Source organism: Schistocerca piceifrons, chromosome 6 (assembly GCF_021461385.2).
Source record: "Schistocerca piceifrons isolate TAMUIC-IGC-003096 chromosome 6, iqSchPice1.1, whole genome shotgun sequence".
NCBI lineage: Eukaryota > Metazoa > Arthropoda > Insecta > Orthoptera > Acrididae > Schistocerca > Schistocerca piceifrons.
Window position 1 is genome coordinate 593351679 of NC_060143.1, and position 25711 is coordinate 593377389.

General features: G+C 46.4%; 1 protein-coding gene across 1 annotated transcript in view; it reads right to left on the reverse strand.

Moving 5' to 3' along the window:
* LOC124803480 (cadherin-related tumor suppressor-like) overlaps positions 1 to 25711 on the reverse strand; it is a 112476-nt gene that overhangs the window by 56620 nt on the left and 30145 nt on the right. The window contains exon 2 of the mRNA XM_047264672.1: positions 1000 to 1956. Within this exon, the coding sequence (XP_047120628.1) occupies positions 1000 to 1956 (957 nt within the window). The remainder of the gene's footprint in view (positions 1 to 999; positions 1957 to 25711) is intronic.

A 25711-nucleotide genomic window follows, 5' to 3' on the forward strand; every position in this document is an offset into this window, starting at 1 on the left:
GTGGGATCCGGTTGCGACTCCGCGGTGCAGAAGTTGGGGCCCGGGCGCCAGGGGGCTGCCAATGGTCACAGCGAGTGACAAACAACCCGAGTGCGCCAAAGTTGAAAAGCTGTGCTGTCAAAACGAGGTAACTATGTACTGTCACGATTACGGCCAAAATTTTCGCGCGGAGGCGACTGCAGGGGCCGATATCGTGCAAATGTGCTTTTTTATCTTTAAAATATGAGGTCCCGAGCCGGCCGCGGTGGTCTAGCGGTTCTGGCGCTGCAGTCCGGAACCGCGGGACTGCTACGGTCGCAGGTTCGAATCCTGCCTCGGGCATGGGTGTGTGTTGTCCTTAGGTTAGTTAGGTTTAAGTAGTTCTAAGTTCTAGGGGACTGATGACCTAAGATGTTGAGTCCCATAGTGCTCAGAGCCAGCCATGAGGTCCCGATGGTGGTGTTTCCTTCCAGTGGGGCGTCGTTATCGTTGTCGTCGTCGCTCCCGCGCGACCGAGTATAAGGGTGTAGAGAACGTGGAGCTGAAGATTGCTGTTACAGAGAGAAGAGTAAAGGCATCGCTTCTCGTGCCGTTATTGACGGACCACGTGTGGTTTTAGGTTGGAGACTCGATTCTGTTTTAAGTGTGGCTGGTGCTACTCCGCCTCGTAACCGTAACGGTCGGTTAAGCGTTGTGGTTGCGAGACGGGGAGGCACAAGTGAGTACGGTGACTGAGAGTTTTGCTCGTAGGGATGCAATCTGTCACCGTACATTTACAGCGATAATCTGGGCGTACGGTAAGACATCGAGGTAGGGTAAAATGCTTCTAAGGGCAATACTGACAGTGACGGTGCACTCTAAAAATACGAGGAAACTGCGACGTCTTACTGGCTTTTTGTTAAAGTGACAGTGAACCGCGGGAGTGTAGTGAGTGTGGAGAGAGAGAGAGAGAGAGAGAGAGAGAGAGAGAGAGAGAGGGGGGGGGGGGGGGAGAGGGAGAGAGCCGCGCGCTGTACTCGCCTCGATGCGCTCCTGCGAGAAGCGTGGCCGCTCGTCGTTCTCGTCGAGGATGGCCACCTTGAGCTGGGTGTAGGCCCACTTGGGGTTGGGCCCGCCGTCGCGCGCCGACACGCGCAGCTCGGCCGTGTCCTGCGCCTCGCGGTCGAGCGCCGCGCGCGTCGTCACCAGCCCCGAGTCCTCGTCGATGGCGAACCAGCCGCGCTCGTTGCCCGACACGAACGCGTAGTAGATGCGCGCGTTCACGCCCGAGTCCTCGTCGGCGGCGGCGATGCTGGCCACGTAGCTGCCCGCGGGCGCCAGCTCGCTCAGCACGGCCGAGTACTCGCTCTTGGCGAACACCGGCTCGTGGTCGTTGACGTCGTTGACGTGCACGATGAGGAAGGCGGTGGCGGTGCGCGGCGGCGAGCCGCGGTCGGCCGCCACCACCGTCAGGTTGTACTTGTTCACCTGCTCGCGGTCCAGCACGCCGTGCACGCGCACGATGTCGAAGCTGGGCGTGCAATCCAGCCGGAAGTGGCCCAGCTCGTTGCCGGCGCGGATCTCCACCGTCGTCTCGCCGTTGGGGCCCTCGTCCTGGTCCACGACCGACACGGCCGCCACCACCGAGCCGTTGGCCGCGTTCTCGTCCACGGTCGCGAAGCCCGACGTGGACGGGAAGTAGCGGAACTTGATGACCGGGTCGTGGTCGTTGGCGTCGAGCAGGTTGACGGTGACGTAGGTGCGGCCGTCCTGGCGCGGGCTGCCGTGGTCGCGCGCGAACACCGTGAACACGCAGCTCTTGGGGCAGCCGCCGAGCCCGCCGGGGCGCGCGCTGGCGCACGACTGCTGCGGGCAGTCGAGCGCCTCGGCCGTCGTGATGTCGCCCGTCTCCGCGTCCACCGCGAACTGCCGCTCGCCGTCCGACAGGTAGTAGGCGATGCGCGCGTTGTCGCCCACGTCGCTGTCCGTCGCCGTCACCTGCACAAGCGCGCGCGAGCGCTCCGACTCACTACTGTCTTCCTTTCAAAATTCTATTTAACGAACTCTAAAATTTCTGCCAGAAATACTAACAAATACAATATCAGAAGTGAAACTTATGGGGCAAATATCCATTTGAAATATCAGGTGCACGAGTATGAAACCGGAATCTGCTCGCAATAATTACACGCCTGTTGTTTGAAACTGATAAACAATATTTTACTCAAAACAATCTCCATTCCTATTTATGCGTTTCTCCCACCTCTCTGGCACGCTACGAATGCTACGCCAAAAAAGCAGTTCTTCTTTTGAAGCGAACCAGTCAGCGAGCCATTTCCGTACATCTGCGAATGAACTGGAGCGTCGTTCAGCGAGAGCTTGACCTAGTGATGCAAACGGATGGGACAGATCCAAATCTGGAGAATAAGCCACGTGCCCTGGAATTTCCCAACTGAACGCCTCGCTCGTTTCCCTGAGCAATTTCGCTGTGTGTGATGGAGCGTTATCGTGCCTTTGCCGATATTCCGGTCGTTTTTCACGTAACGCTCGATTTAAATCTATCATTTGCTGTCGGCAGCGATCAGTGTTAATAGTTTCACCAGGTTTTAGCAGCTCATAATAGATATTGCCTTTCTTATCCCACCAAACACATAGCATTGTCTTCCTTCCATACCGACTTCGTTTTGCAATGGATGTCGACGGTTTGCCTGGAATCACCCGCGATTTGCGACGCTTAGGGTTCTCAAAATCTGCCCTTTCCCATCACCTGTCGCTATTCGATGGAGAAACTTCTATTTGTATCTGGCGAGCAGCATTTCACAAGTGGTCTTTCAATTTGCTCGCCGTCTTTAATTCAGTTCGTGCGGAACCCATTTTCCCGCTTTCTGCACCTTTCCCACAGCTTTCAACCGAAGAGGAACGGCTTTCTGCGTCAGATTCAATTGTTCTGCGAGTTCCAATTGAGTCTGGGTATCACCTTCATCCAATAAGGCCTGCAACCATTTGTCTTCGAACGTTTTCGGTGGTTTGTCGCGCGCGTCGTTTCTCACGTCAAAATCCAATGGAAACTCTGTGTTTTCCCAAGAGCATGTTTGCCGAAAGCTTCCACAGGTATTCGATGCGATTCTGCAGCAGTTTTCTTCGATTGATAATAGATCCACTGCTGTTCGCAAATCGTAGTTCGTAGACACAAACCTCGACATGTTTACCGGTTTGAAACAGATACCGATGAACAGAACTTGGGTTACTGTGTGCTGACATTCGTCGTCAGCCGTCACAGGAAGCAGTTGGCGCAGCAGACGCGGCCTTACGGGCCCTACACTGACGGTCTAGCACCACCTACAGCGAAATTCCGGTTTCATACTTCTATACCTGGTTACAACTGACGTTAAACAAGCAGATGGCTTGTCATATTTACTGTTTAACCCTCGCAATACCGAGGGAGGGGGTGGGTACTCTATGCCCACTCTAAAAAATTAGATAACACAAAATTTGTTAATCGTTGGTGAATTGTATTAACAGTATAATTTTTAAAGAGGCACCGCTGTATAAGTAGGGTCCAGGGCCTGAAAATATCTTCTAGCACACTGTTAATAATAGGAACACACATACCCGCATGGAGAGGTACCTTAAGGCCAGTACAGAAAAAAAAATACAAATTTCCTTAAAAATTGTTTACTTTTACTCACAACATCCTTTTTACATATATATTGATGTGTAAGTAGGCTCCTGAGACTAAAAATAATTAATATGATATTCAGTGTGAAAATTCACATCTACTACTACGACTTAACTTTTTGGATTAAATTTAACTGAAAAATTTGAAACACTTTTGGAATCTGGAAGAAGACTTCGTTAAGAGTAATAACTATTTTTTTCAAAATTTAAAAATATGCACTTCCTGGCTAGATTAAATATTTTCAAGAGGCCCGCATAAAGTACTCCACCCCTTGTTGGTATTGCAATGGTTAATCATGACTTTTTAAGAAAAAAACGGAGGTTAGAATCAGGAATACTGAGATAAAAAAATCACAAAACTTAAATTCTTGGAAGGAGATCAAATGGAATTAATGTACAGTCCCTGGTGTCCACAAACGATTTTGCAATACCTTTAGAAAATATGAGAAACGTAGTTACAAAAATAAACCTTCTGGAAAGAACAGCCAGTAGAAATACTTTCAGAACTTCTAGCTAAAAGACAACATCCATGAAAAATATAAAACATCCACCAAAATACATAGAAACACAAATAGGTAAACTACAGCGAATTAGTAAATATAAATATCTTGCAGAAACAACAAGTTGCAACATTAGAACACTGCGGTGAAATGCAGGAAGATCTGCAGTGGCTGGGCACTTGGTGCAGGGAGTGGCAACTGACCCTTAAAATAGACAAATGTAATATATTGCAAAATACATAGAACGAAGAATCCTTTGTTTGATTACATGATAGCGGAACAAACACTGGTAGCAGTTACTTCTGTAAAATATCTGGGAGTATGCGTACGGAACGATTTGAAGGGAATGATCATATAAAATTAATTGTTGGTAAGGCGGGTGCCAGGTTGAGATTCATTGGGAGAGTCCTTAGAAAATGTAGTCCATCAACAAAGGAGGTGGCTTACAAAACACTCATTCGACCTATACTGAATATTGCTCATCAGTGTGGGATCCGTATCAGGTCGGGTTGACAGAGGAGATAGAGAAGATCCAAAGAAGAGCGGCGCGTTTAGTCACAGGGTTATTTAGTAAGCGTCATAGCGTTACGGAGATGTTTGGCAAACTCAAGTGGCAGATACTGCAAGAGAGGCGCTCTGCATCGCGGTGTAGCTTGCTGTCCAGGTTTCGAGAGGGTGCGTTTCTGGATGAGGTGCCGAATATATTGTTTCCCCCTACTTACACCTCTCGAGGAGATGAATGTAAAATTAGAGAGATTCGAGCGCGCACGGAGGCTTTCCGGCAGTCGTTCTTCCCGCGAACCATACGCGACTGGAACAGGAAAGGGAGGTGATGACTGTGGCACGTAAAGTGCTCTCCGCCACACACCGTTGGGTGGCTTGCGGAGTATAAATGTAGATGTAGATGTAGAATGGACGAGAAAAATGTGCAGTACACGTATATTAGTAAAAATGAAACTCCAGAGATGCAAAACTAAATCACTGCCACTACAAGAGAACGGAAAGACCAGAGTAGTTGTTATATGCATGTGAACTTTGAACTATAAGCAGCAAAAAATACAGATATTTCAAAGATGGACTTCTAGAAAAATAATGACTGCAATAAAAAGTAGAGATGGTTGGAAAGTAAGAAATAATGATGATATGTACCAAAATATACAGAAAAAGCGAAGATTAATGTTCCGCTCCCCCCCATGAACCATGGACCTTGCCGTTGGTGGGGAGGCTTGCGTGCCTCAGCGATACAGATAGCCGTACCGTAGGTGCAACCACAACGGAGGGGTATCTGTTGAGAGGCCAGACAAACGTGTGGTTCCTGAAGAGGGGCAGCAGCCTTTTCAGTAGTTGCAAGGGCAACAGTCTGGATGATTGACTGATCTGGCCTTGTAACAATAACCAAAACGGCCTTGCTGTGCTGGTACTGCGAACGGCTGAAAGCAAGGGGAAACTACAGCCGTAATTTTTCCCGAGGGCATGCAGCTTTACTGTATGATTAAATGATGATGGCGTCCTCTTGGGTAAAATATTCCGGAGGTAAAATAGTCCCCCATTCGGATCTCCGGGCGGGGACTACTCAAGAGGATGTCGTTATCAGGAGAAAGAAAACTGGCGTTCTACGGATCGGAGCGTGGAATGTCAGATCCCTTAATCAGGCAGGTAGGTTAGAAAATTTAAAAAGGGAAATGGATAGGTTGAAGTTAGATATAGTGGGAATTAGTGAAGTTCGGTGGCAGGAGGAACAAGACTTCTGGTCAGGTGACTACAGGATTATAAACACAAAATCAAATAGGGGTAATGCAGGAGTAGGTTTAATAATGAATAGGAAAATAGGAATGCGGGTAAGCTACTACAAACAGCATAGTGAACGCATTATTGTGGCCAAGATAGATACGAAGCCCACACCTACTACAGTAGTACAAGTTTATATGCCAACTAGCTCTGCAGATGATGAAGAAATTGAAGAAATGTATGATGAAATAAAAGAAATTATTCAGATTGTGAAGGGAGACGAAAATTTAATAGTCATGGGTGACTGGAATTCGAGTGTAGGAAAAGGGAGAGAAGGAAACATAGTAGGTGAATATGGATTGGGGGGCAGAAATGAAAGAGGAAGCCGCCTTGTAGAATTTTGCACAGAGCACAACATAATCATAACTAACACTTGGTTTAAGAATCATGAAAGAAGGTTGTATACATGGAAGAACCCTGGAAATACTAAAAGGTATCAGATAGATTATATAATGGTAAGACAGAGATTTAGGAACCAGGTTTTAAATTGTAAGACATTTCCAGGGGCAGATGTGGACTCTGACCACAATCTATTGGTTATGACCTGTAGATTAAAACTGAAGAAACTGCAAAAAGGTGGGAATTTAAGGAGATGGGACCTGGATAAACTAAAAGAACCAGAGGTTGTACAGAGATTCAGGGAGAGCATAAGGGAGCAATTGACAGGAATGGGGGAAATAAATACAGTAGAAGAAGAATGGGTAGCTTTGAGGGATGAAGTAGTGAAGGCAGCAGAGGATCAAGTAGGTAAAAAGACGAGGGCTAGTAGAAATCCTTGGGTAACAGAAGAAATACTGAATTTAATTGATGAAAGGAGAAAATATAAAAATGCAGTAAGTGAAAGAGGCAAAAAGGAATACAAACGTCTCAAAAATGAGATCGACAGGAAGTGCAAAATGGCTAAGCAGGGATGGCTAGAGGACAAATGTAAGGATGTAGAGGCCTATCTCACTAGGGGTAAGATAGATACCGCCTACAGGAAAATTAAAGAGACCTTTGGAGATAAGAGAACGACTTGTATGAATATCAAGAGCTCAGATGGAAACCCAGTTCTAAGCAAAGAAGGGAAAGCAGAAAGGTGGAAGGAGTATATAGAGGGTCTATACAAGGGCGATGTACTTGAGGACAATATTATGGAAATGGAAGAGGATGTAGATGAAGATGAAATGGGAGATATGATACTGCGTGAAGAGTTTGACAGAGCACTGAAAGACCTAAGTCGAAACAAGGCCCCCGGAGTAGACAATATTCCATTGGAACTACTGACGGCCTTGGGAGAGCCAGTCCTGATAAAACTCTACCATCTGGTGAGCAAGATGTATGAAACAGGCGAAATACCCTCAGACTTCAAGAAGAATATAATAATTCCAATCCCAAAGAAAGCAAGTGTTGACAGATGTGAAAATTACCGAACTATCAGCTTAATAAGTCACAGCTGCAAAATACTAACACGAATTCTTTACAGACGAATGGAAAAACTAGTAGAAGCCAACCTCGGGGAAGATCAGTTTGGATTCCGTAGAAACACTGGAACACGTGAAGCAATACTGACCTTACGACTTATCTTAGAAGAAAGATTAAGGAAAGGCAAACCTACGTTTCTAGCATTTGTAGACTTAGAGAAAGCTTTTGACAATGTTGACTGGAATACTCTCTTTCAAATTCTAAAGGTGGCAGGGGTAAAATACAGGGAGCGAAAGGCTATTTACAATTTGTACAGAAACCAGATGGCAGTTATAAGAGTCGAGGGACATGAAAGGGAAGCAGTGGTTGGGAAGGGAGTAAGACAGGGTTGTAGCCTCTCCCCGATGTTGTTCAATCTGTATATTGAGCAAGCAGTAGAGGAAACAAAAGAAAAATTAGGAGTACGTATTAAAATTCATGTAGAAGAAATAAAAACTTTGAGGTTCGCCGATGACATTGTAATTCTGTCAGAGACAGCAAAGGACTTGGAAGAGCAGTTGAATGGAATGGACAGTGTCTTGAAAGGACGATATAAGATGAACATCAACAAAAGCAAAACAAGGATAATGGAATGTAGTCGAATTAAGTCGGGTAATGCTGAGGGAATTAGATTAGGAAATGAGGCACTTAAAGTAGTAAAGGAGTTTTGCTATTTGGGGAGCAAAATAACCGATGATGGTCGAAGTAGAGAGGATATAAAATGTAGACTGGCAATGGCAAGGAAAGCGTTTCTGAAGAAGAGAAATTTGTTAACATCCAGTATTGATTTAAGTGTCAGGAAGTCATTTCTGAAAGTATTCGTATGGAGTGTAGCCATGTATGGAAGTGAAACATGGACGATAAATAGTTTGGACAAGAAGAGAATAGAAGCTTTCGAAATGTGGTGCTACAGAAGAATGCTGAAGATTAGATGGGTAGATCACATAACTAATGAGGAAGTATTGAATAGGATTGGGGAGAAGAGAAGTTTGTGGCACAACTTGACCAGAAGAAGGGATCGGTTGGTAGGACATGTTCTGAGGCATCAAGGGATCACCAATTTAGTATTGGAGGGCAGCGTGGAGGGTAAAAATCGTAGAGGGAGACCAAGAGATGAATACACTAAGCAGATTCAGAAGGATGTAGGTTGCAGTAGGTACTGGGAGATGAAAAAGCTTGCACAGGATAGAGTAGCATGGAGAGCTGCATCAAACCAGTCTCAGGACTGAAGACCACAACAACAACAACAATGTTCCGCTAATGAGATAAATAAAACACTTAATTATCAATGAATAGATTATTTAGTTAATGAATATTTAAGTTAACTTAATATAAAGTTAATTTTATATTAATAACATCATACTATGATACCACATCTTTATTCTTCACGTCTACGTATTTGTAACCCTCTGCCCCAACGGCTCCGAAATCTAGCGTGTAACATGCAACATGCGGTGCGAAGAGTAACTATGTTGGTGCTTGAGAAAGAGCGTGCTATAGGCCAGATTGTGTTTCGTGATGGAAGGGTTGGTCCACAGACGGAACACCACATCCTCTTATTCAGCTCGACAACGCGAGGCCACGCAGGACCGCTGCGGCATCTGCAACAACCCGCCGCCTTTTGTTCACTGTCATCGACCATCCCCCATACAGTTCCGATTTCGCCCAGTCCGATCTTCGTCTGTTTGCAGTACTTTAGGAACACCTTCGAGGACTTGACTTTCATAGTGATGATGGGGTGCAAGCAGAGGTGAGGTTGCGACTCCGTCAACCAAGTCAAGCATTCTGCAGCGAATGTGTCAAGAAACTGGTCTGTTGTTGGGGGAAATGTGTTCGTCGCCAGGTTTACTCTATTGAGAAATAAATATGTGGGCATGAAGAATAAACTTGTAGAATATTAAGTTTGCCTTATTTAGAAAAGCTATAAGAGTTTTGAGATAAAAAAAAATTCGTAGACATTACGTTTCAGAAGGCCGTCGTACATTCATCGCACCGTGAGGTAATTCCTTCATGGAAAAATATTTGCGGTTACCTACTGTATCATGACAGTACCTCTTTGTCCAAACAAATCGACGGCGAAAAATGTCTTTCTTCGGGGCTCTAAAAATACGGAAATCGGACGGAGAGAGATAGGGAACGTAGTGGGGGATGTGTGAGAGCTTCCCAGTGAAACTTGTGCAGCTTACTCTGAATAACTTTGACAAGATATGGGCAGGCATTATCCTGCAACAGACTGACGCAGTCCACCAACATTCCTGGGCGCTGGAACCTGATGGCGTGCTTCAATTTTTGCAGTGTCCATATACCACCGTGCATTAACTGAAGCACGCTGTCACGTTCCAACACGCAGACATATTGATGGAGCGCGTCATTCCGTTGCAGGATAACGGCCGCCCACACGGTGCCGAGGCTGTTTCGCCTACGCCTGCGCCCTTAGACACGCATTCGCCATCACTGCCCCACGCGATTTTCATATTTTTGCAGCCCCGAAGAAAGACATTTGTGAGCGTCGATTTGCTGTGGACGAAGAGGTGCGCGCCTGCCTGCAATCGTGATTCCACTGGCAACCGCAAACGTTTTTTCATGAAGGCATTAAGCGTCTTGTCTCACAGTGGGATAAGTGTGTTAACAGTTATGGCGATTACTTCTAAGATAACAAGCAGTCTCCTTAATTTGTTCCCATCTGTCTCGTTTTCATTCGATTAGCCCCGGTAATATGACGTGCCCTTAGCGCTAGGATTTCACCCGGAACAAGTCCCGCCCATTCATCCCCCTCCACGCCTATCCAAAGTAGAAGGTCCTCCCTAAACAGCCGCCAGTTCAGCAAACTGGAAGTTACATCAAAGTTGTTATCGTCACAGTCCAACACATGTTACACTGTGATGAAATTTAGTAATGATAAGAAATTTAAGTCTTTCTGGATAGTAATATAATACGAATGCGTATTATTAAAGAAATAAAAATATTTATAGAGGATTGAAAGCATCGCCAGCAGTAGACAACAAAAAATAACGTGATGTTATTGAAAGGCAATACGGACAAATTTTCATTAACTAATTCACTTATTATAGTACGTTTATTTGAGAGAAACAGCAGAGCAAACATACAATGCGAAAACAATGGTTTTGAATCTCTCATGTCGGTAGTAAAGCCGCAGATGCAGTCGACTAACTCTGTTGTCTAAAATCAACGTTGTACATAAATAAGTGAAAGTCGTTTTGTTTATGTAGACCCTCATAGTAGCTCAGGAAAATTAAAGAATATAAGAATGCCATGAAGTAGAACTGCCTAATGAAAGCAGTAAGATATTTGCTTATATGACAAATGGTTCAAATGGCTCTGAATACTATGGGACTTAACATCTATGGTCATCAGTCCCCTAGAACTTAGAACTACTTAAACCTAACTAACCTAAGGACAGCACACAACACCCAGCCATCACGAGGCAGAGAAAATCCCTGACCCCGCCGGGAATCGAACCCGGGAACCCGGGCGTGGGAAGCGAGAACGCTACCGCACGACCACGAGATGTGGGCTTTATATGACATATTTCGTTAGTATTTGCAGGGGTAATGTGTGAATTTTAACTTTTAAATTCTTCCAATGCCATACTTGCGCATTATAAACGAGGTTATAAAGAATTGTGGCGGTCCTGTGTAATTAGTGTCCTATATGCTGTTGCAAACGTCTCAGGACAATAATCTGTCGTTATTCTTTGTTCTGTCTATTTTTAACCAAAAGATAAATTAATTTCATGTCATTCAAACCATTTTTAATAATAATAATGATGATGTGTATGTTTGTCACAGAGCAGTTAAGAAGGAAATAAATGCTGCAGTGTTTCACGGCTGTAAAACGTCCTTCATGCAGTGCCAGCGCTTCTTCCACCCCTAAAACTTTTCAGCAAAACTATTCAGTGAATAACACGCAAAAACAGCCTGGATTGATCTAGCAAGAACAAAGTAATTTTGATGCCCTCTGGAATTATAGTGAACACTGGTGCTTGTTTGGCATATACTGTCTGAGTTCTAAAAACCGTGGTTCCTCTTTCTCCAAGCAAATTATTCTTTGAGGGTAGGTTTTTCCTGTTTTAGCTTTGGGTGTTTTTTCTCACATAGAAGTATGTTTCTTCATAGGCTATTCACCTGAATACTGAGTTCTCGTATTTGAAGAATTCAGTGCTAAATTGTTTTCTCTTATGTTTGCTGTGGAAGCACCTGACTCAGCTGAGGCCAATTGTGCACGTTTTTTGCAACGTGTCTTTTAAGTATGTGGCAAAATTTAGGACCTAGCAAGATATTAATTTAACATTCACTCCAAGTGCAGCCAAACGCGGTAAACCACGTGGGTCAACTGAAACCAAGCCCAGGCGCCGAACAAAGACCGGGAAAACCGGGGGTGAGTGGGCGGGACTTGTTCCGGGTGAAATCCTGGCGCTAACGATTCCTGGTAATATGTTGCTCGACTCTTCTCGGCTCCCCGTGACGCGCAACGCCTCTCCTGTTGGGTCTGCTACGGAACTCTGTTGCGGGTCTGCGTAGCACTGTCGCGTTTACCACTCAGCCATCAAGAGATGTTCTCTTAATGTGATCTGTAATTATCTGTGCCGAATGGGAGGATTATCCGCGTGTTGCTACCGTATGGATAGCCTTAACTCGGGTGGGAGGTCTTCCAATAACTGAGGCAGCAAACGTGTTAACAGCTGTAGTCAGTAACGGTTATTTAGAGACTCATTAATAACGTAGGGGCCAACGACGAGGTGATGGTAATGCGTTCATTACATGTTGACAGACCGAGTTTTTACCCACTTCTCTCAGAGAATGTGGATTTTAGAGTAAGGAGCAGTGCATGCTGCGAACTCTGACTTGCCCACATTTTATAAGCAATACGTCAGAAGTCTGAACAAAAGCTTACATACAAGTGCAGCATGACTTTTCAGTTTTCGTAGACACTGCTTAGACAAATGTAACCGACTTTAAAAGTCACTGCCATGAAAGTGTTAATAGGGCTAAATATGGAAAGAAACACTCCTTTGGCTGATCGCACTCGCATATTTGGGGGGGGGGGGGGGGGGGGGAACATTAGAAGGTTCAAAAAATCCGATTTTTTTAATGAATAAATCGTTAGATTAACTATCCAAGAACACGCTGTCAAAATTTCATAGCGAAATTCGTTTATATTTTGTGAGCACAGAATCATCAAGTTTTAAAAAGTGAATGTATAAGTCACGTCCAGAAGAGAATGAGGATACGACTACGAAACATTCGAAAAATTAAAAAGCTTGGGGCAAAAGGCAAACCCACAGAGTCATTAGTGAAAAGGCTCAGCACTTATTACGAACTAGCGATTCGAAGGCATATAGATAGTGTGCAAAACATGAAGAAAAGCAATTATGGCGCCATACTATTCATATGATTTCCACGGATGAAAACCCTCGACACGAGCATTGCCCAGAGGGAGAAGACAGCTGGTGCGAGCGGCAGAAATGAACAGCCCTTGGAATGGGACACGAACCGCACCCTACTTTATTGCACCCTGACGTACGGAAGGAAATTCTTCCAATATATGAAGATTTATCAAGGGATGAATTATTGGACAGACGTTTAAGTGGCCACACACGAAATGCAAATGAAAGTTTTAATTCCACTATTTGGCGATGAGCTCCTAAACACTTGCACTGTGGACTAAAAGTCGTTGAAATGGCACCGTATTTAGCAACGGGCTTATTCATTGAAGGAAATTCATCCCTTCTGATGGCCACGAACGAGGCAGGAATTGCAGTAGGCAGGCTAAGCTTCAATTATGCCGAACAAATGGACAACCAGCGCATGAGCCGACAGAATCGGCGTAGTTCATTGGAATCGAAGAAATCTCCGAAAGAACTGCTGCAAGCGTAAAACGAAGACTATGAGGAAGAAGAAGGATTACTACATGGTGCTGGAATCGCATATTAATCGGCAAACATTTTACATTATTGTTAACTTCCTAGAATTTCAAGTTTCCGAGAATTTATTTTTCAAACGCGTTTATCTCGACATCACTTTTTTCACAGTTGCGTGCAGTCTAACTCAAAAAGTATAGAACCGATCATTATGAAAATTGATAGTATGATTCTTTATAAAATTACGAATTATATGAACTAACCTGTGAGATGATATCATGATTTTAAGGGTATTTTTCTTTGCATAATTAGAGAAAAAATCTTGAAAGTCGAAGTAAATTCTTCCAACGCCTGCAAAATTTCTAATTTTCATTATTTTCACCTGCATTGAGGTTCATATTCTTAGAAAATAATTTATTAATGTAAAATCAAAACCTTTTGGTTTTCAGATGAAAATCGGAATGGCTACACCGCACGCCGTTGGAGAACTATACTATCAACCTTCAGTGGACATCACAGAGTAACTCTTTTATTTATGGCTGAAATTATTCAACAAAATTCACAAAAAATATTAGAAATATGAATGAAGTGATGCCTAAATTTGATTAAATTCTAATTAATTCTTCCCACATAAAAAATCAGTGTCAAACAAATCGCAAAAAATCAGTGTCAAGGTCTTTTAGCGAAATACGCGCGGGAGGGAGGAAGCAATGCGCTGGTTGACTCAGGTGAAAATAAGCTGAAGTTCATCTGGAATTTAACACGTGGCTCTTCTGGTGTGATCTCATCAAAATGTTTGATATCGATTGAAAAATTTGACGCACACAAGACAAAATCAGAAAAGAACTATTTAAGTAAAAATTAATTTTTAATGTACCAGGTCTTTAAATCGGACTAAGCACTATAAAATAATTTGTTTGCCCCATACACATAGTCCAGGAAATTTGTGAATTTTTCATAACTATAAAAATACCTGTAAAACTATAACTAAAAACGTAGGGCGTATACAATACGTAGTCGATGATGGATAGTGGACATCCTTAATATTGTCTGTTGCATTCGCCCTCGTTTTTTGTTTGAAATCATAGTTTTTTTTCATACCTATTAAAAATTCACAACCACAAAATTTTCATGGTTATCCATATTGTGTTGGGAATCTGTATGGGGCTAGGAAAAATTATTTTACATTTTTCAGTCCGATTTAGAAATGTAGCATATCAAAACCTGATTTGTATTTAAATAATCATTAGGGGCAGCTAAATGAAAACGAGACTGATGTAAAACATTAAGTAAAGCGTTTATTATTTCATGATTGTACTCAGGCGTGCATCTTTCACCCGAAATAAATCTACGGCCACGAATTTCTTTCACCAGAAGAAGAAGAAGAAGAAGAAGAAGAAGAAACGTCGTGCAGCGTTCTCGATCCATCATTAGCAACATTCTGTTGCAGAACACTGTCCGGCCAGATGTTCCCAAGATTGTTTAGAATACGCTGCTACAGTAGCAGAGCACATAGGACAAACCTGAGTTGAGTGTCGATTACATCTAGTACGCTAGAGCAGAGGTTTACGAGACATAAAGTTCTGCCGGTGAGTCAGTTGGTGTTATTTCACTGTTACTGGATCAAGTTCTACACAAGCTCTTTTCAGTGTCACAGAAAAAAGCATATGGTTCCATAACAAATGTCGGTGTCATAATTCGAGAGCTATAAAATTCTTTCGTACCTAAGAAATTTCACCACGCCGTGCGCAAAAACTGCACCTCGATGCACTGGCTCGCTTTGGATACACTGCGCCTCTCGCAGAAACGGCGTCACGATAGAACGGGAAGGGGGCAACTAGGCGCGGTTCAAAGGCAGACAAGACAGCCTCCCGTATCTTCCATTAACAGATGCCCGTGGCAGCGCCGAAGCCAGCCAGCCGAGAAGTGAAACAGAAGCGAGAATAACGGCTGCGATGAAGAACGGAAGACCTTGTGAATATTTCTAGATACAAGTGGTGGGTGTTTACTGTAGTATTAATGTTCCACGCGGTTTGTAACTCCCAAAATGCGATAGTAACTATTTTTTTAAATCTCTAATCAGGTAATTATTCTAACAGTGTTCAACAGTTCTTGCCAAGATGAGTATAACATACAAATATTTCCTGTAGTCTAAATTAATTGTGAACTGAGGTTTAAGGTGAGAACATACGATTAGTACCGTATGCCGGCACTGCTCTGGTCGACCACAGAAAATCGTTTTAAACTCCGTATCTCCTAGAAGAATCATGTAATTGCCTCAAATTCTCGCCCGGTATAGATCCCTTTAGCGCCAATAAGTATGTCAAATGTCTGTTCTTAATTTTAATTAGATCAAGAGCTATGTTTGTAATTCAAGTAGATGAAATTTTCGGGTCTGTAAAAGTTTCTTACTTAAGAAATACAGAGTACAATTTATTGTGCGTCAGAAGTGGCAAAATGAAATGATAGAGCTCAAAAATTCACATTACTTCATGAATTTCAATTCAGTATTCTGAAAATAGTAAATACATTATATGTATATGAGTTATATATGAGTCTAGACCCCGGAAATATCTTTGTAATTCTTAAAATAAAAAGCTTTTATACTGTCATTTGTATTACCAAAATTGTCACAGTCGCTCATATTACGCCAACGAACATCAGTAATACGACGGCAAGACGTGCAGAAGACACTGCTACTGACAATACCACGATCGACATATCGATACTCAAATCGAAACTGACCTTGTTTTGACAGCCATCGTCTTGCCTACGCTGTTGATTTTGTTTTGTGTTATCATGTTATAAACTGACCCTTGTGAAGTTTGCGAACAGTGGTGAAGAAGTACAAGACAGCCGTGGAAATAGCGATACCTCAGCACATTAGAGGAGAACGCCACGCTACGAGAAGTGTGTGTTTTACAAAAATTTTCATCTGAATAGCAGACCAATAAACAGTGACATCGCCTCATACTACAAGGGCTGCCCAGAAAGTAATGCACCGCATTCTTTTTCTTCAACAATTCTTTATTGAACATAACGAGAACTGCACACACGTAAAAATGTTGTTTTATCTACACGTCATATTTTTCCATGTAATCTTCGTCCCGTTCTATGGTCTTCCTCCAGCGCGGAACAAGGGCGTGTGTGCCCTGTCGGTACCAATCCCTGTCCTGGTGGCCTCATCGTTCTCAAGATGTCTTGCACGAATGGCATCCTTTAATCTGGCCTCGCGAGTGACATCATCAGCTCGCTGCCGCATGTCAGGTGTGACAGCCGTGGACGGTCTCCCCGACCGCTGCAAATCGTGGAGCTCCGCCGAATCGCCTTCCGATGACCTCACCCTCCCTGCCCGGCGACTGACTGAACTTCTGTCGACAGCAGATGCTCCATAGACTTTGCACAAGCGTTTGTGAATATTCCCTACCGATTCTTTCTCTGCAGTGAGAAATTCAATGACGACACGTTGCTTGTAACGTACATCACCTACAGACGCCATTTTGAAACTGCCCTAAGGCTACGGAAGTGACGCAAATTTGGCGAAACATGTCACTAAATAAGTAATTAAGTATTCAACAAATTTTGTGACTAGTAGCGGTATCTGAAACACATTTTCATATGTTGCCACATCTGCATTTAACAGTGGAACTCCTGTCTCTCAATGTTACCGCCATTGTTTTTAATTTCACCAAAAGTTGTTTTCGCTTTTCTGTATACTGGGTCAATTATTCCGACGATCATTTCTTTTTCGATTTGTTCATATTTTTCCTGGAACCATTTCGCCATATCTGTACTGCATTAACTGTTTATTTCATTCGTAGGGGTTTTATACTGCTGTGTTACTGTCTTTCTCTGAACATTTTGGTACATCCGTCTGTCGTCGATCAATTGAAACATAGCTTCTGTTATCCAAGGTTTCTTAGCAATTACCTTCCTTATATCTACACTCCTGGAAATTGAAATAAGAACACCGTGAATTCATTGTACCAGGAAGGGGAAACTTTATTGACACATTCCTGGGGTCAGATACATCACGTGATCACACTGGCAGAACCACAGGCACATAGACAGAGGCAACAGAGCATGCACAATGTCGGCACTAGTACAGTGTATATCCACCTTTCGCAGCAATGCAGGCTGCTATTCTCCCATGGAGACGATCGTAGAGATGCTGGATGTAGTCCTGTGGAACGGCTTGCCATGCCATTTCCACCTGGCGCCTCAGTTGGACCAGCGTTCGTGCTGGACGTGCAGACCGCGTGAGACGACGCTTCATCCAGTCCCAAACATGCTCAATGGGGGACAGATCCGGAGATCTTGCTGGCCAGGGTAGTTGACTTACACCTTCTAGAGCACGTTGGGTGGCACGGGATACGCATTGTCCTGTTGGAACAGCAAGTTCCCTTGCCGGTCTTGGAATGGTAGAACGATGGGTTCGATGACGGTTTGTGTGGTGTCACCGCCAGACACCACACTTGCTAGGTGGTAGTTTAAATCGGCCGCGGTCCATGTAGTACATGTCGGACCCGCGTGTCGCCACTGTGATCGCAGACCTAGCGCCACCACCAAGGCAGGTCTCGTGATACGAGAGAGGACTCGCACCCCAGTTGTACGAGAAACTAGCTACCGCCCAGTTGTACGCGAACCTAGCTATCGCCCAGATGTATGAAGCCTTTCTCTCTCATTAGCCGAGAGACAGAATAGCCATCAGCTAAGTTAATGGCTACGAACTAGCAAGGAGCCATTTGTATCAGTGCCTATAGCTTCGAGTATTCAAGAGAGATGTATTCCAAGGAATCAATAAAAGTTAAGTAAAAAGCATCTACATACTTTTCTTCTTATTCATTCATAAGTTCTCATGTTCCAGACTTCACGCCCGTCTGCGTTATGCCGTGCGTGCACTATCGGCCACAGCGTTAGTTTAGCATTCCTTTTCAGCACTCCACATCACGGTGTCGGTCCAGCTACCGACACTACAATTATTGGCGACGAGGGAAAAGGACCTTTTTCTGATTGCTTACATTTATTTCTGATTGCTTACATTTATTTGTGTCATGGCTTCGCCACATTCTCCAGATGTACTGTCCGAATTTTATCGCTTGCAGAATCAGCAGACGCAGGCGTTACTGGATGCCCTTGGACAGCTCGTCCAGGGTCAACGTGCGCTGCACACCGATGCGGCCGCCGCCGCTTCTTCGCTACCGCTGCCACTGAACGCTGTTGCACCTCCCTTTCGACCATACGTGGCAGCCGATGAGACCTGGCAAGAGTGGTCTCGTCAGTTCGCCTTTCACATGGCTGCCTACAGAATTCAAGGTAATGAGCGGCAGCCGTTTTTGCTTTCTTGTGTCGGTGTGTCCACATACCGTGTGATAGTGAAATTGTTTCCCCGACGCGACGTAGCAACTTTGTCATACGAGGAAATTTTGTCTGCCTTAGATGCCTATTTCAAAGAAACAGTTAATGTGGTTGCAAAACGGTATACGTTTTTTCGTACAAAACGTACGGCCGGTCAAACTAATAGGGAGTGGGTAGCAACATTGCAAGGACTTACTAGGGACTGTGCCTTTGAATGTGACTGTGGTCTTTCTTATTCAGATACAATGGTGCGTGATGCAATTGCACAGAACGTTTCTGATGTTCGCATACGGGAGCAAATTTTGAAACTAGTTAATCCCTCCCTTCAACAAGTGATAGACATATTGGATAGACAGGACACACTGGACTGTGCTCAGGAATCTTTTGAAACTTCGCCAGCCGTGTGTAACATTAACCGGCCCGCTGGACGCGCTCCGCGGCCCGGTAACCGGGCCGTGCGCACGGCGACACAGCGACCGCCGCGTGCTAAGCCAGGTGTGCCGCGCCAGCCCACAAATGCAGTGAAATCATGCCCGCGGTGTGCTACTAGACATTCGCGTGAACATTGCCCGTCACGCCAAGCTATTTGCTTTTTCTGCAATAAGAAAGGACATGTTCAAAGTGTTTGCCAGAAAAAGCTCAGATCAGACAATCACAATCGTTCCAGGCCCTTTGCTTCGCGCCGGAATCGAACCAAGGACACTCAGGCTCGTGGACCTTCGCCTATGGACATTCATGTCGTTAATTCCACTTCGTCCAGTGACACTTTCTCTAACAGTGACAGTGATCGTCCCACAAAAACTGTGCGTCGACGTCGCCGGAAATCACGTCAATTAGCAAGTGATTCTGTACCAGTGTCTGTTCCAATTGCACAAAACAGTCGCTCTTGTCGTCAGCAGGACAATAAACTTTTTGTGGACTTAGACTTTGAAGGCAAAGTGATACCATTCCAGCTCGATACCGGAGCTGCAGTTTCATTGCTCAATCACGACACATACAAACAACTGGGCGCACCTCCGTTGCGTGCCGCAAATGTTAAGCTAACTACATATTCCGGACAGAACATTCCTGTGTTAGGACAGTGCAGCCTTCTTGCAACATACAAGGGACAAACAAAACTTGTGTCATTTTACGTTCTTCGTTCTTCTTCTGCAGTGAACTTGTTTGGTCTAGATTTATTTAAGTTGTTTAACATGTCTATTGTAAATCAGGTCCTATCAGTGAATCAGACTGTGCCTTCAGACAGTGTTTCTCGCTTATGTGACGAATTTGCAGACATTTTTGCACCAGGCTTAGGTTGCGCTAAAAACTATGAAGCACATTTGGAACTGAAAGTACGTGCGCAACCAACATTTTTCAGAGCGCGCAATGTTCCCCACGCATTGCGGGATGAGGTCGCAAGAACATTGAACGATTTAGCGTCACAAGGTGTGAGTGAATGTGCGCAATGCCTATTCTCTTTCAGCTCCGCTTCATCGCGTACGCCGTACAGGTGTTCCGTTCGTCTGGACGACGGAATGCGAACGCGCCTTTCGCCAGTTGAAATCGGCGTTGCTTTCTAATACGTGCCTTACGCCATTCGATCCCCAGAAACCCCTTTTGTTGATGGTAGATGCATCGGATTTCGGGATCGGTGCTGTGCTTGCGCACAAAGTTGGCTCCCATGATCGCCCTATTGCCTTTGCGTCCAAATTGCTCTCGTCTGCGCAAAGAAATTATTCACAGATAGAGAAAGAAGCTTTGGCTCTCGTGTTTGGTGTTACTAAGTTCCATGATTTCTTGTATGGTCGTCACTTTACCATCATCACAGACCACAAACCTTTGACATCGCTTTTTCATCCGACCAAGCCTGTACCTCCACGTACAGCGCAGAAATTCATTCGCTGGTCTATTTTCCTCTCGCAGTACCGCTACGATATCTTGTATCGGTCCACTGCTCAGCACGGAAACGCCGATGCGTTGTCCCGTTTGCCTGTTGCTGAGGATAAAGCATTCGATTCTTCCGAACTTGCTTGCATGTTCATTGATTCGGAAACCGATGAAGTGGTCGAATCGTTTCCGATTGATTTTCGTCGTGTCGCTACAGCCACAGCTGCTGACCCTGTCCTTGCTACTGTTTTACGTTTTGTTGCTACGCAATGGCCTTTGTCAAAGTCTCGGATCGAGGATCCGTTGGTTCGCCGATTTTTTGCTCACAAGGAGAGACTTTTTGTTCGACGTGGTGTTTTGTTGTTGCGTTCTGATAATGATCAGTCCAGAGTCGTGGTCCCACGTTCGTTACAGTCCTCTGTTTTACGGCTTCTTCACCAAGGACATTGGGGTATAGTGCGAACGAAACAACTTGCTCGTCAGCACTGTACTTGGTTCGGAATCGATGCTGCGATTACGAATATGTGTTCTTCGTGCCCGGCGTGTGCCGAACAACAATCCGCACCGCCGCGGAAAGCCTTTGCGTGGCCAAAAGCCACTTCCCCTTGGCAACGCTTGCACATTGATTTTGCTGGTCCATTCTGGAATGCTCGATGGTTGGTTCTGGTCGACGCCTTCAGTAATTTCCCTTTTGTTGTCCGGATGTCTTCCACGACGTCCTCCGCCACCATCCAAGCGTTGTCTGCTATCTTTTGCATTGAAGGTCTTCCGCAGACTATTGTTTCCGACAATGGCCCACAATTCATGTCCGCAGAATTCCAGTCTTTCTGCCAGGCCAATGGTATTCAACATCTGACATCCGCGCCGTTTTCGCCTCAGTCCAACGGTGCCGCTGAACGATTGGTCCGGACTTTCAAGTCACAGATGTTGAAATTGAAAGAGTCGCATTCTCGGGAGGACGCATTGTTGCTCTTTTTGTCTTCGTATCGCTCTCAGCCCCGAGATGGTCGATCGCCGGCTGAGTTGCTCCACGGTCGTCCTCATCGCACCTTGATGTCTTTGCTGCATCCGCCGCATCAGGTTCCTGCGCAGCAGCAGACTCCTGCTTTTGCTCCAGGCGACGTTGTATTTTATCGCAACTATCGAGGTTCACGGCGTTGGCTCGCAGGGCGCATTCTTCGCTGCCTCGGCCGCGCGATGTATTTGGTTTTGGGGGCCTCTGGTGAGGTGCGTCGGCATCTCAATCAGCTGCGCCTCTGTCGTCGCTCGGGTTCTGCCGCTCCCCGTCTGCTTTCAGCGACGGTGCCGTCCGGTCAGCGCCCTGGGGACCCATCTACTGGCTCGCCTCATCCCCAGGTGTTACCGACGATGCCTTCCATTTTGCCCCATGGCGACGCGCCGCCGCCGCAGCAGCAGCAGCAGCAGCAGCCGCCGCCGCCGCCGACCGCATTCGACGCTTCGTTGCAGCCGCCAGGCGCCTCCCAGGGTCACGCGCCGCCGATCGCTTCCCGTGACCAGCTGTCCTCCGCCATGGAACTCCAGCCCGCTCCGGACCACATGACGTCATCGCGCGTCGGCTACCCCGACGCCATGGAAATAGACCCGTCGGTCCCTCATGTCTTCTCACGGGCGCATACACCGCATGTTGACGTGCACCCTGGACTAGTTTTGCAGGCGTTTCCTAGCTCCCCTCGGACCGGATGGCCGGGTGCGGGTGGCACAGCCTCGCCTGTTGTTAGGCTCCCCACCTCATCGCATACGTCGACATGTGGTCCTCCCCACGGCGGGCGGAAGCCTTATTACACGACCGTTCGCCGATTTGCGGGGGAGGAATGTGGTGTCACCGCCAGACACCACACTTGCTAGGTGGTAGTTTAAATCGGCCGCGGTCCATGTAGTACATGTCGGACCCGCGTGTCGCCACTGTGTTCGCAGACCTAGCGCCACCACCAAGGCAGGTCTCGTGATACGAGAGAGGACTCGCACCCCAGTTGTACGAGAAACTAGCTACCGCCCAGTTGTACGCGAACCTAGCTATCGCCCAGATGTATGAAGCCTTTCTCTCTCATTAGCCGAGAGACAGAATAGCCATCAGCTAAGTTAATGGCTACGAACTAGCAAGGAGCCATTTGTATCAGTGCCTATAGCTTCGAGTATTCAAGAGAGATGTATTCCAAGGAATCAATAAAAGTTAAGTAAAAAGCATCTACATACTTTTCTTCTTATTCATTCATAAGTTCTCATGTTCCAGACTTCACGCCCGTCTGCGTTATGCCGTGCGTGCACTATCGGCCACAGCGTTAGTTTAGCATTCCTTTTCAGCACTCCACATCACGGTGTCGGTCCAGCTACCGACACTACAGTTTGGATGTACCGTGCACTATTCAGTGTCCCCTCGACGATCACCAGTGGTGTACGGCCAGTGTAGGAGATCGCTCCCCACACCATGATGCCGGGTGTTGGCCCTGTGTGCCTCGGACGTATGCAGTCCTGATAGTGGCGCTCACCTGCACGGCGCCAAACACGCATACGACCATCATTGGCACCAAGGCAGAAGCGACTCTCATCGCTGAAGACGACATGTCTCCATTCGTCCCTCCATTCACGCCTGTCGCGACACCACTGGAGGCGGGCTGCACGATGTTGGGGCGTGAGCGGAAGACGGCCTAACGGTGTGCGGGACCGTAGCCCAGCTTCATGGAGACGGTTGCGAATGGTCCTCGCCGATACCCCAGGAGCAACAGTGTCCCTAATTTGCTGGGAAGTGGCGGTGCGGTCCCCTACGGCACTGCGTAGGATCCTACGGTCTTGGCGTGCATCCGTGCGTCGCTGCGGTCCGGTCCCAGGTCGACGGGCACGTGCACCTTCCGCCGACCACTGGCGACAACATCGATGTACTGTGGAGACCTCACGCCCCACGTGTTTAGCAATTCGGCAGTACGTCCACCAGGCCTCCCGCATGCCCACTATACGCCCTCGCTCAAAGTCCGTCAACTGCACATACGGTTCACGTCCACGCTGTCGCGGCATGCTACCAGTGTTAAAGACTGCGATGGAGCTCCGTATGCCACGGCAAACTGGCTGACACTGACGGCGGCGGTGCACAAATACTGCGCAGCTAGCGCCATTCGACGGCCAACACCGCGGTTCCTGGTGTGTCCGCTGTGCCGTGCGTGTGATCATTGCTTGTACAGCCCTCTCGCAGTGTCCGGAGCAAGATGGTGGGTCTGACACACCGGTGTCAATGTGTTCTTTTTTCCATTTCCAGGAGTGTATATATGTCTGTGCAACATCTGTGATTGCTCTTTTCAGAGACGTCCACTCTTCTTAAATTGAACTGCCTACTGCAGCATTTCCTCACTTAATATCCGCATCCTTAGCGAACTTCAAACGTGCCTCATACCTCAGTACTTCAGTATCATGTTTCCTTCCACAGTGATTCTTTCGGACGACTCCCTTAAACTTCAGTTTTCTCTTCACCATTACTAAATTGTCATCTGAGCCTATATCTCTGCACATGGCTATGCCTCACATTCCAATATGTACTTTCGGAATCTCTGACATGATGTGGTCCAGCTGGAATCTACTCGTCTGTACGGGTCGTTTCCAAGTATACCTCATCTCTTGTGATTGTTGAAGAGTATTCGCTATTATCACCTGAAATTTATTGCAGAACTCAATTCGTCGTTCTCCTCTCTTACTCATAGCACCAAGCCAATACTCTTCTGTAACCCATACTTCTATTCTTTTCCCTACTACTGTGTTCCCCATGACTATTTATTTTCATCTCCCTTTACGTACTGAATTAGCCGTTCAGGGTCCTCTTATGCTTTCTCCGTCTCTGCTCCGTCTGCTTGCGACGTCCGCATGGATACCTGAACTACCGTTGTCGGCGTTGATTTGCCGCCGGATTTGATGAGAACAGCCCTATCACTGAACTGTTCACTCTGCCCTACCTCCCCATTCACATCTAATCGCACTCCCATTACACCATTTTCTGCTGCTGCTGATCTGACCCTATAGCTGCTACTGATCTTACCCTATATTCCTCTGACCAGAAATCCTTGTCTCCTTTCGATTTCACTTGACTGACCTCCACCGTATCTAGACTGAGCCTCTGCATTTCTCTTTTGAGATATTCTTGTTTTCCTGCTACGTTCAAACATCTGACATTCCAATCTCCGACACGTAGAATGTTATCCCTTCATTGGTTATTCGATCCTTTCTCGTGGTCACCTCCCCATTGGCAGTCCCCTCCTGGAGATCTCAATGGGAAATTAATCCGGAGTTCTTTACGAATGGAGAGGTCACCACGACAATTTTTCATTTACAGGCCACGTGTTCTGTGAATAAACAGTATGTGTGCTTAATGCAGTGATTTACACTCCTGGAAATGGAAAAAAGAACACATTGACACCGGTGTGTCAGACCCACCATACTTGCTCCGGACACTGCGAGAGGGCTGTACAAGAAATGATCACACGCACGGGACAGCGGACACACCAGGAACCGCGGTGTTGGCCGTCGAATGGCGCTAGCTGCGCAGCATTTGTGCACCGCCGCCGTCAGTGTCAGCCAGTTTGCCGTGGCATACGGAGCTCCATCGCAGTCTTTAACACTGGTAGCATGCCGCGACAGTGTGGACGTGAACCGTATGTGCAGTTGACGGACTTTGAGCGAGGGCGTATAGTGGGCATGCGGGAGGCCGGGTGGGCGTACCGCCGAATTGCTCAACACGTGGGGCGTGAGGTCTCCACAGTACATCGATGTTGTCGCCAGTGGTCGGCGGAAGGTGCACGTGCCCGTCGACCTGGGACCGGACCGCAGCGACGCACGGATGCACGCCAAGACCGTAGGATCCTACGCAGTGCCGTAGGGGACCGCACCGCCACTTCCCAGCAAATTAGGGACACTGTTGCTCCTGGGGTATCGGCGAGGACCATTCGCAACCGTCTCCATGAAGCTGGGCTACGGTCCCGCACACCGTTAGGCCGTCTTCCGCTCACGCCCCAACATCGTGCAGCCCGCCTCCAGTGGTGTCGCGACAGGCGTGAATGGAGGGACGAATGGAGACGTGTCGTCTTCAGCGATGAGAGTCGCTTCTGCCTTGGTGCCAATGATGGTCGTATGCGTGTTTGGCGCCGTGCAGGTGAGCGCCACAATCAGGACTGCATACGACCGAGGCACACAGGGCCAACACCCGGCATCATGGTGTGGGGAGCGATCTCCTACACTGGCC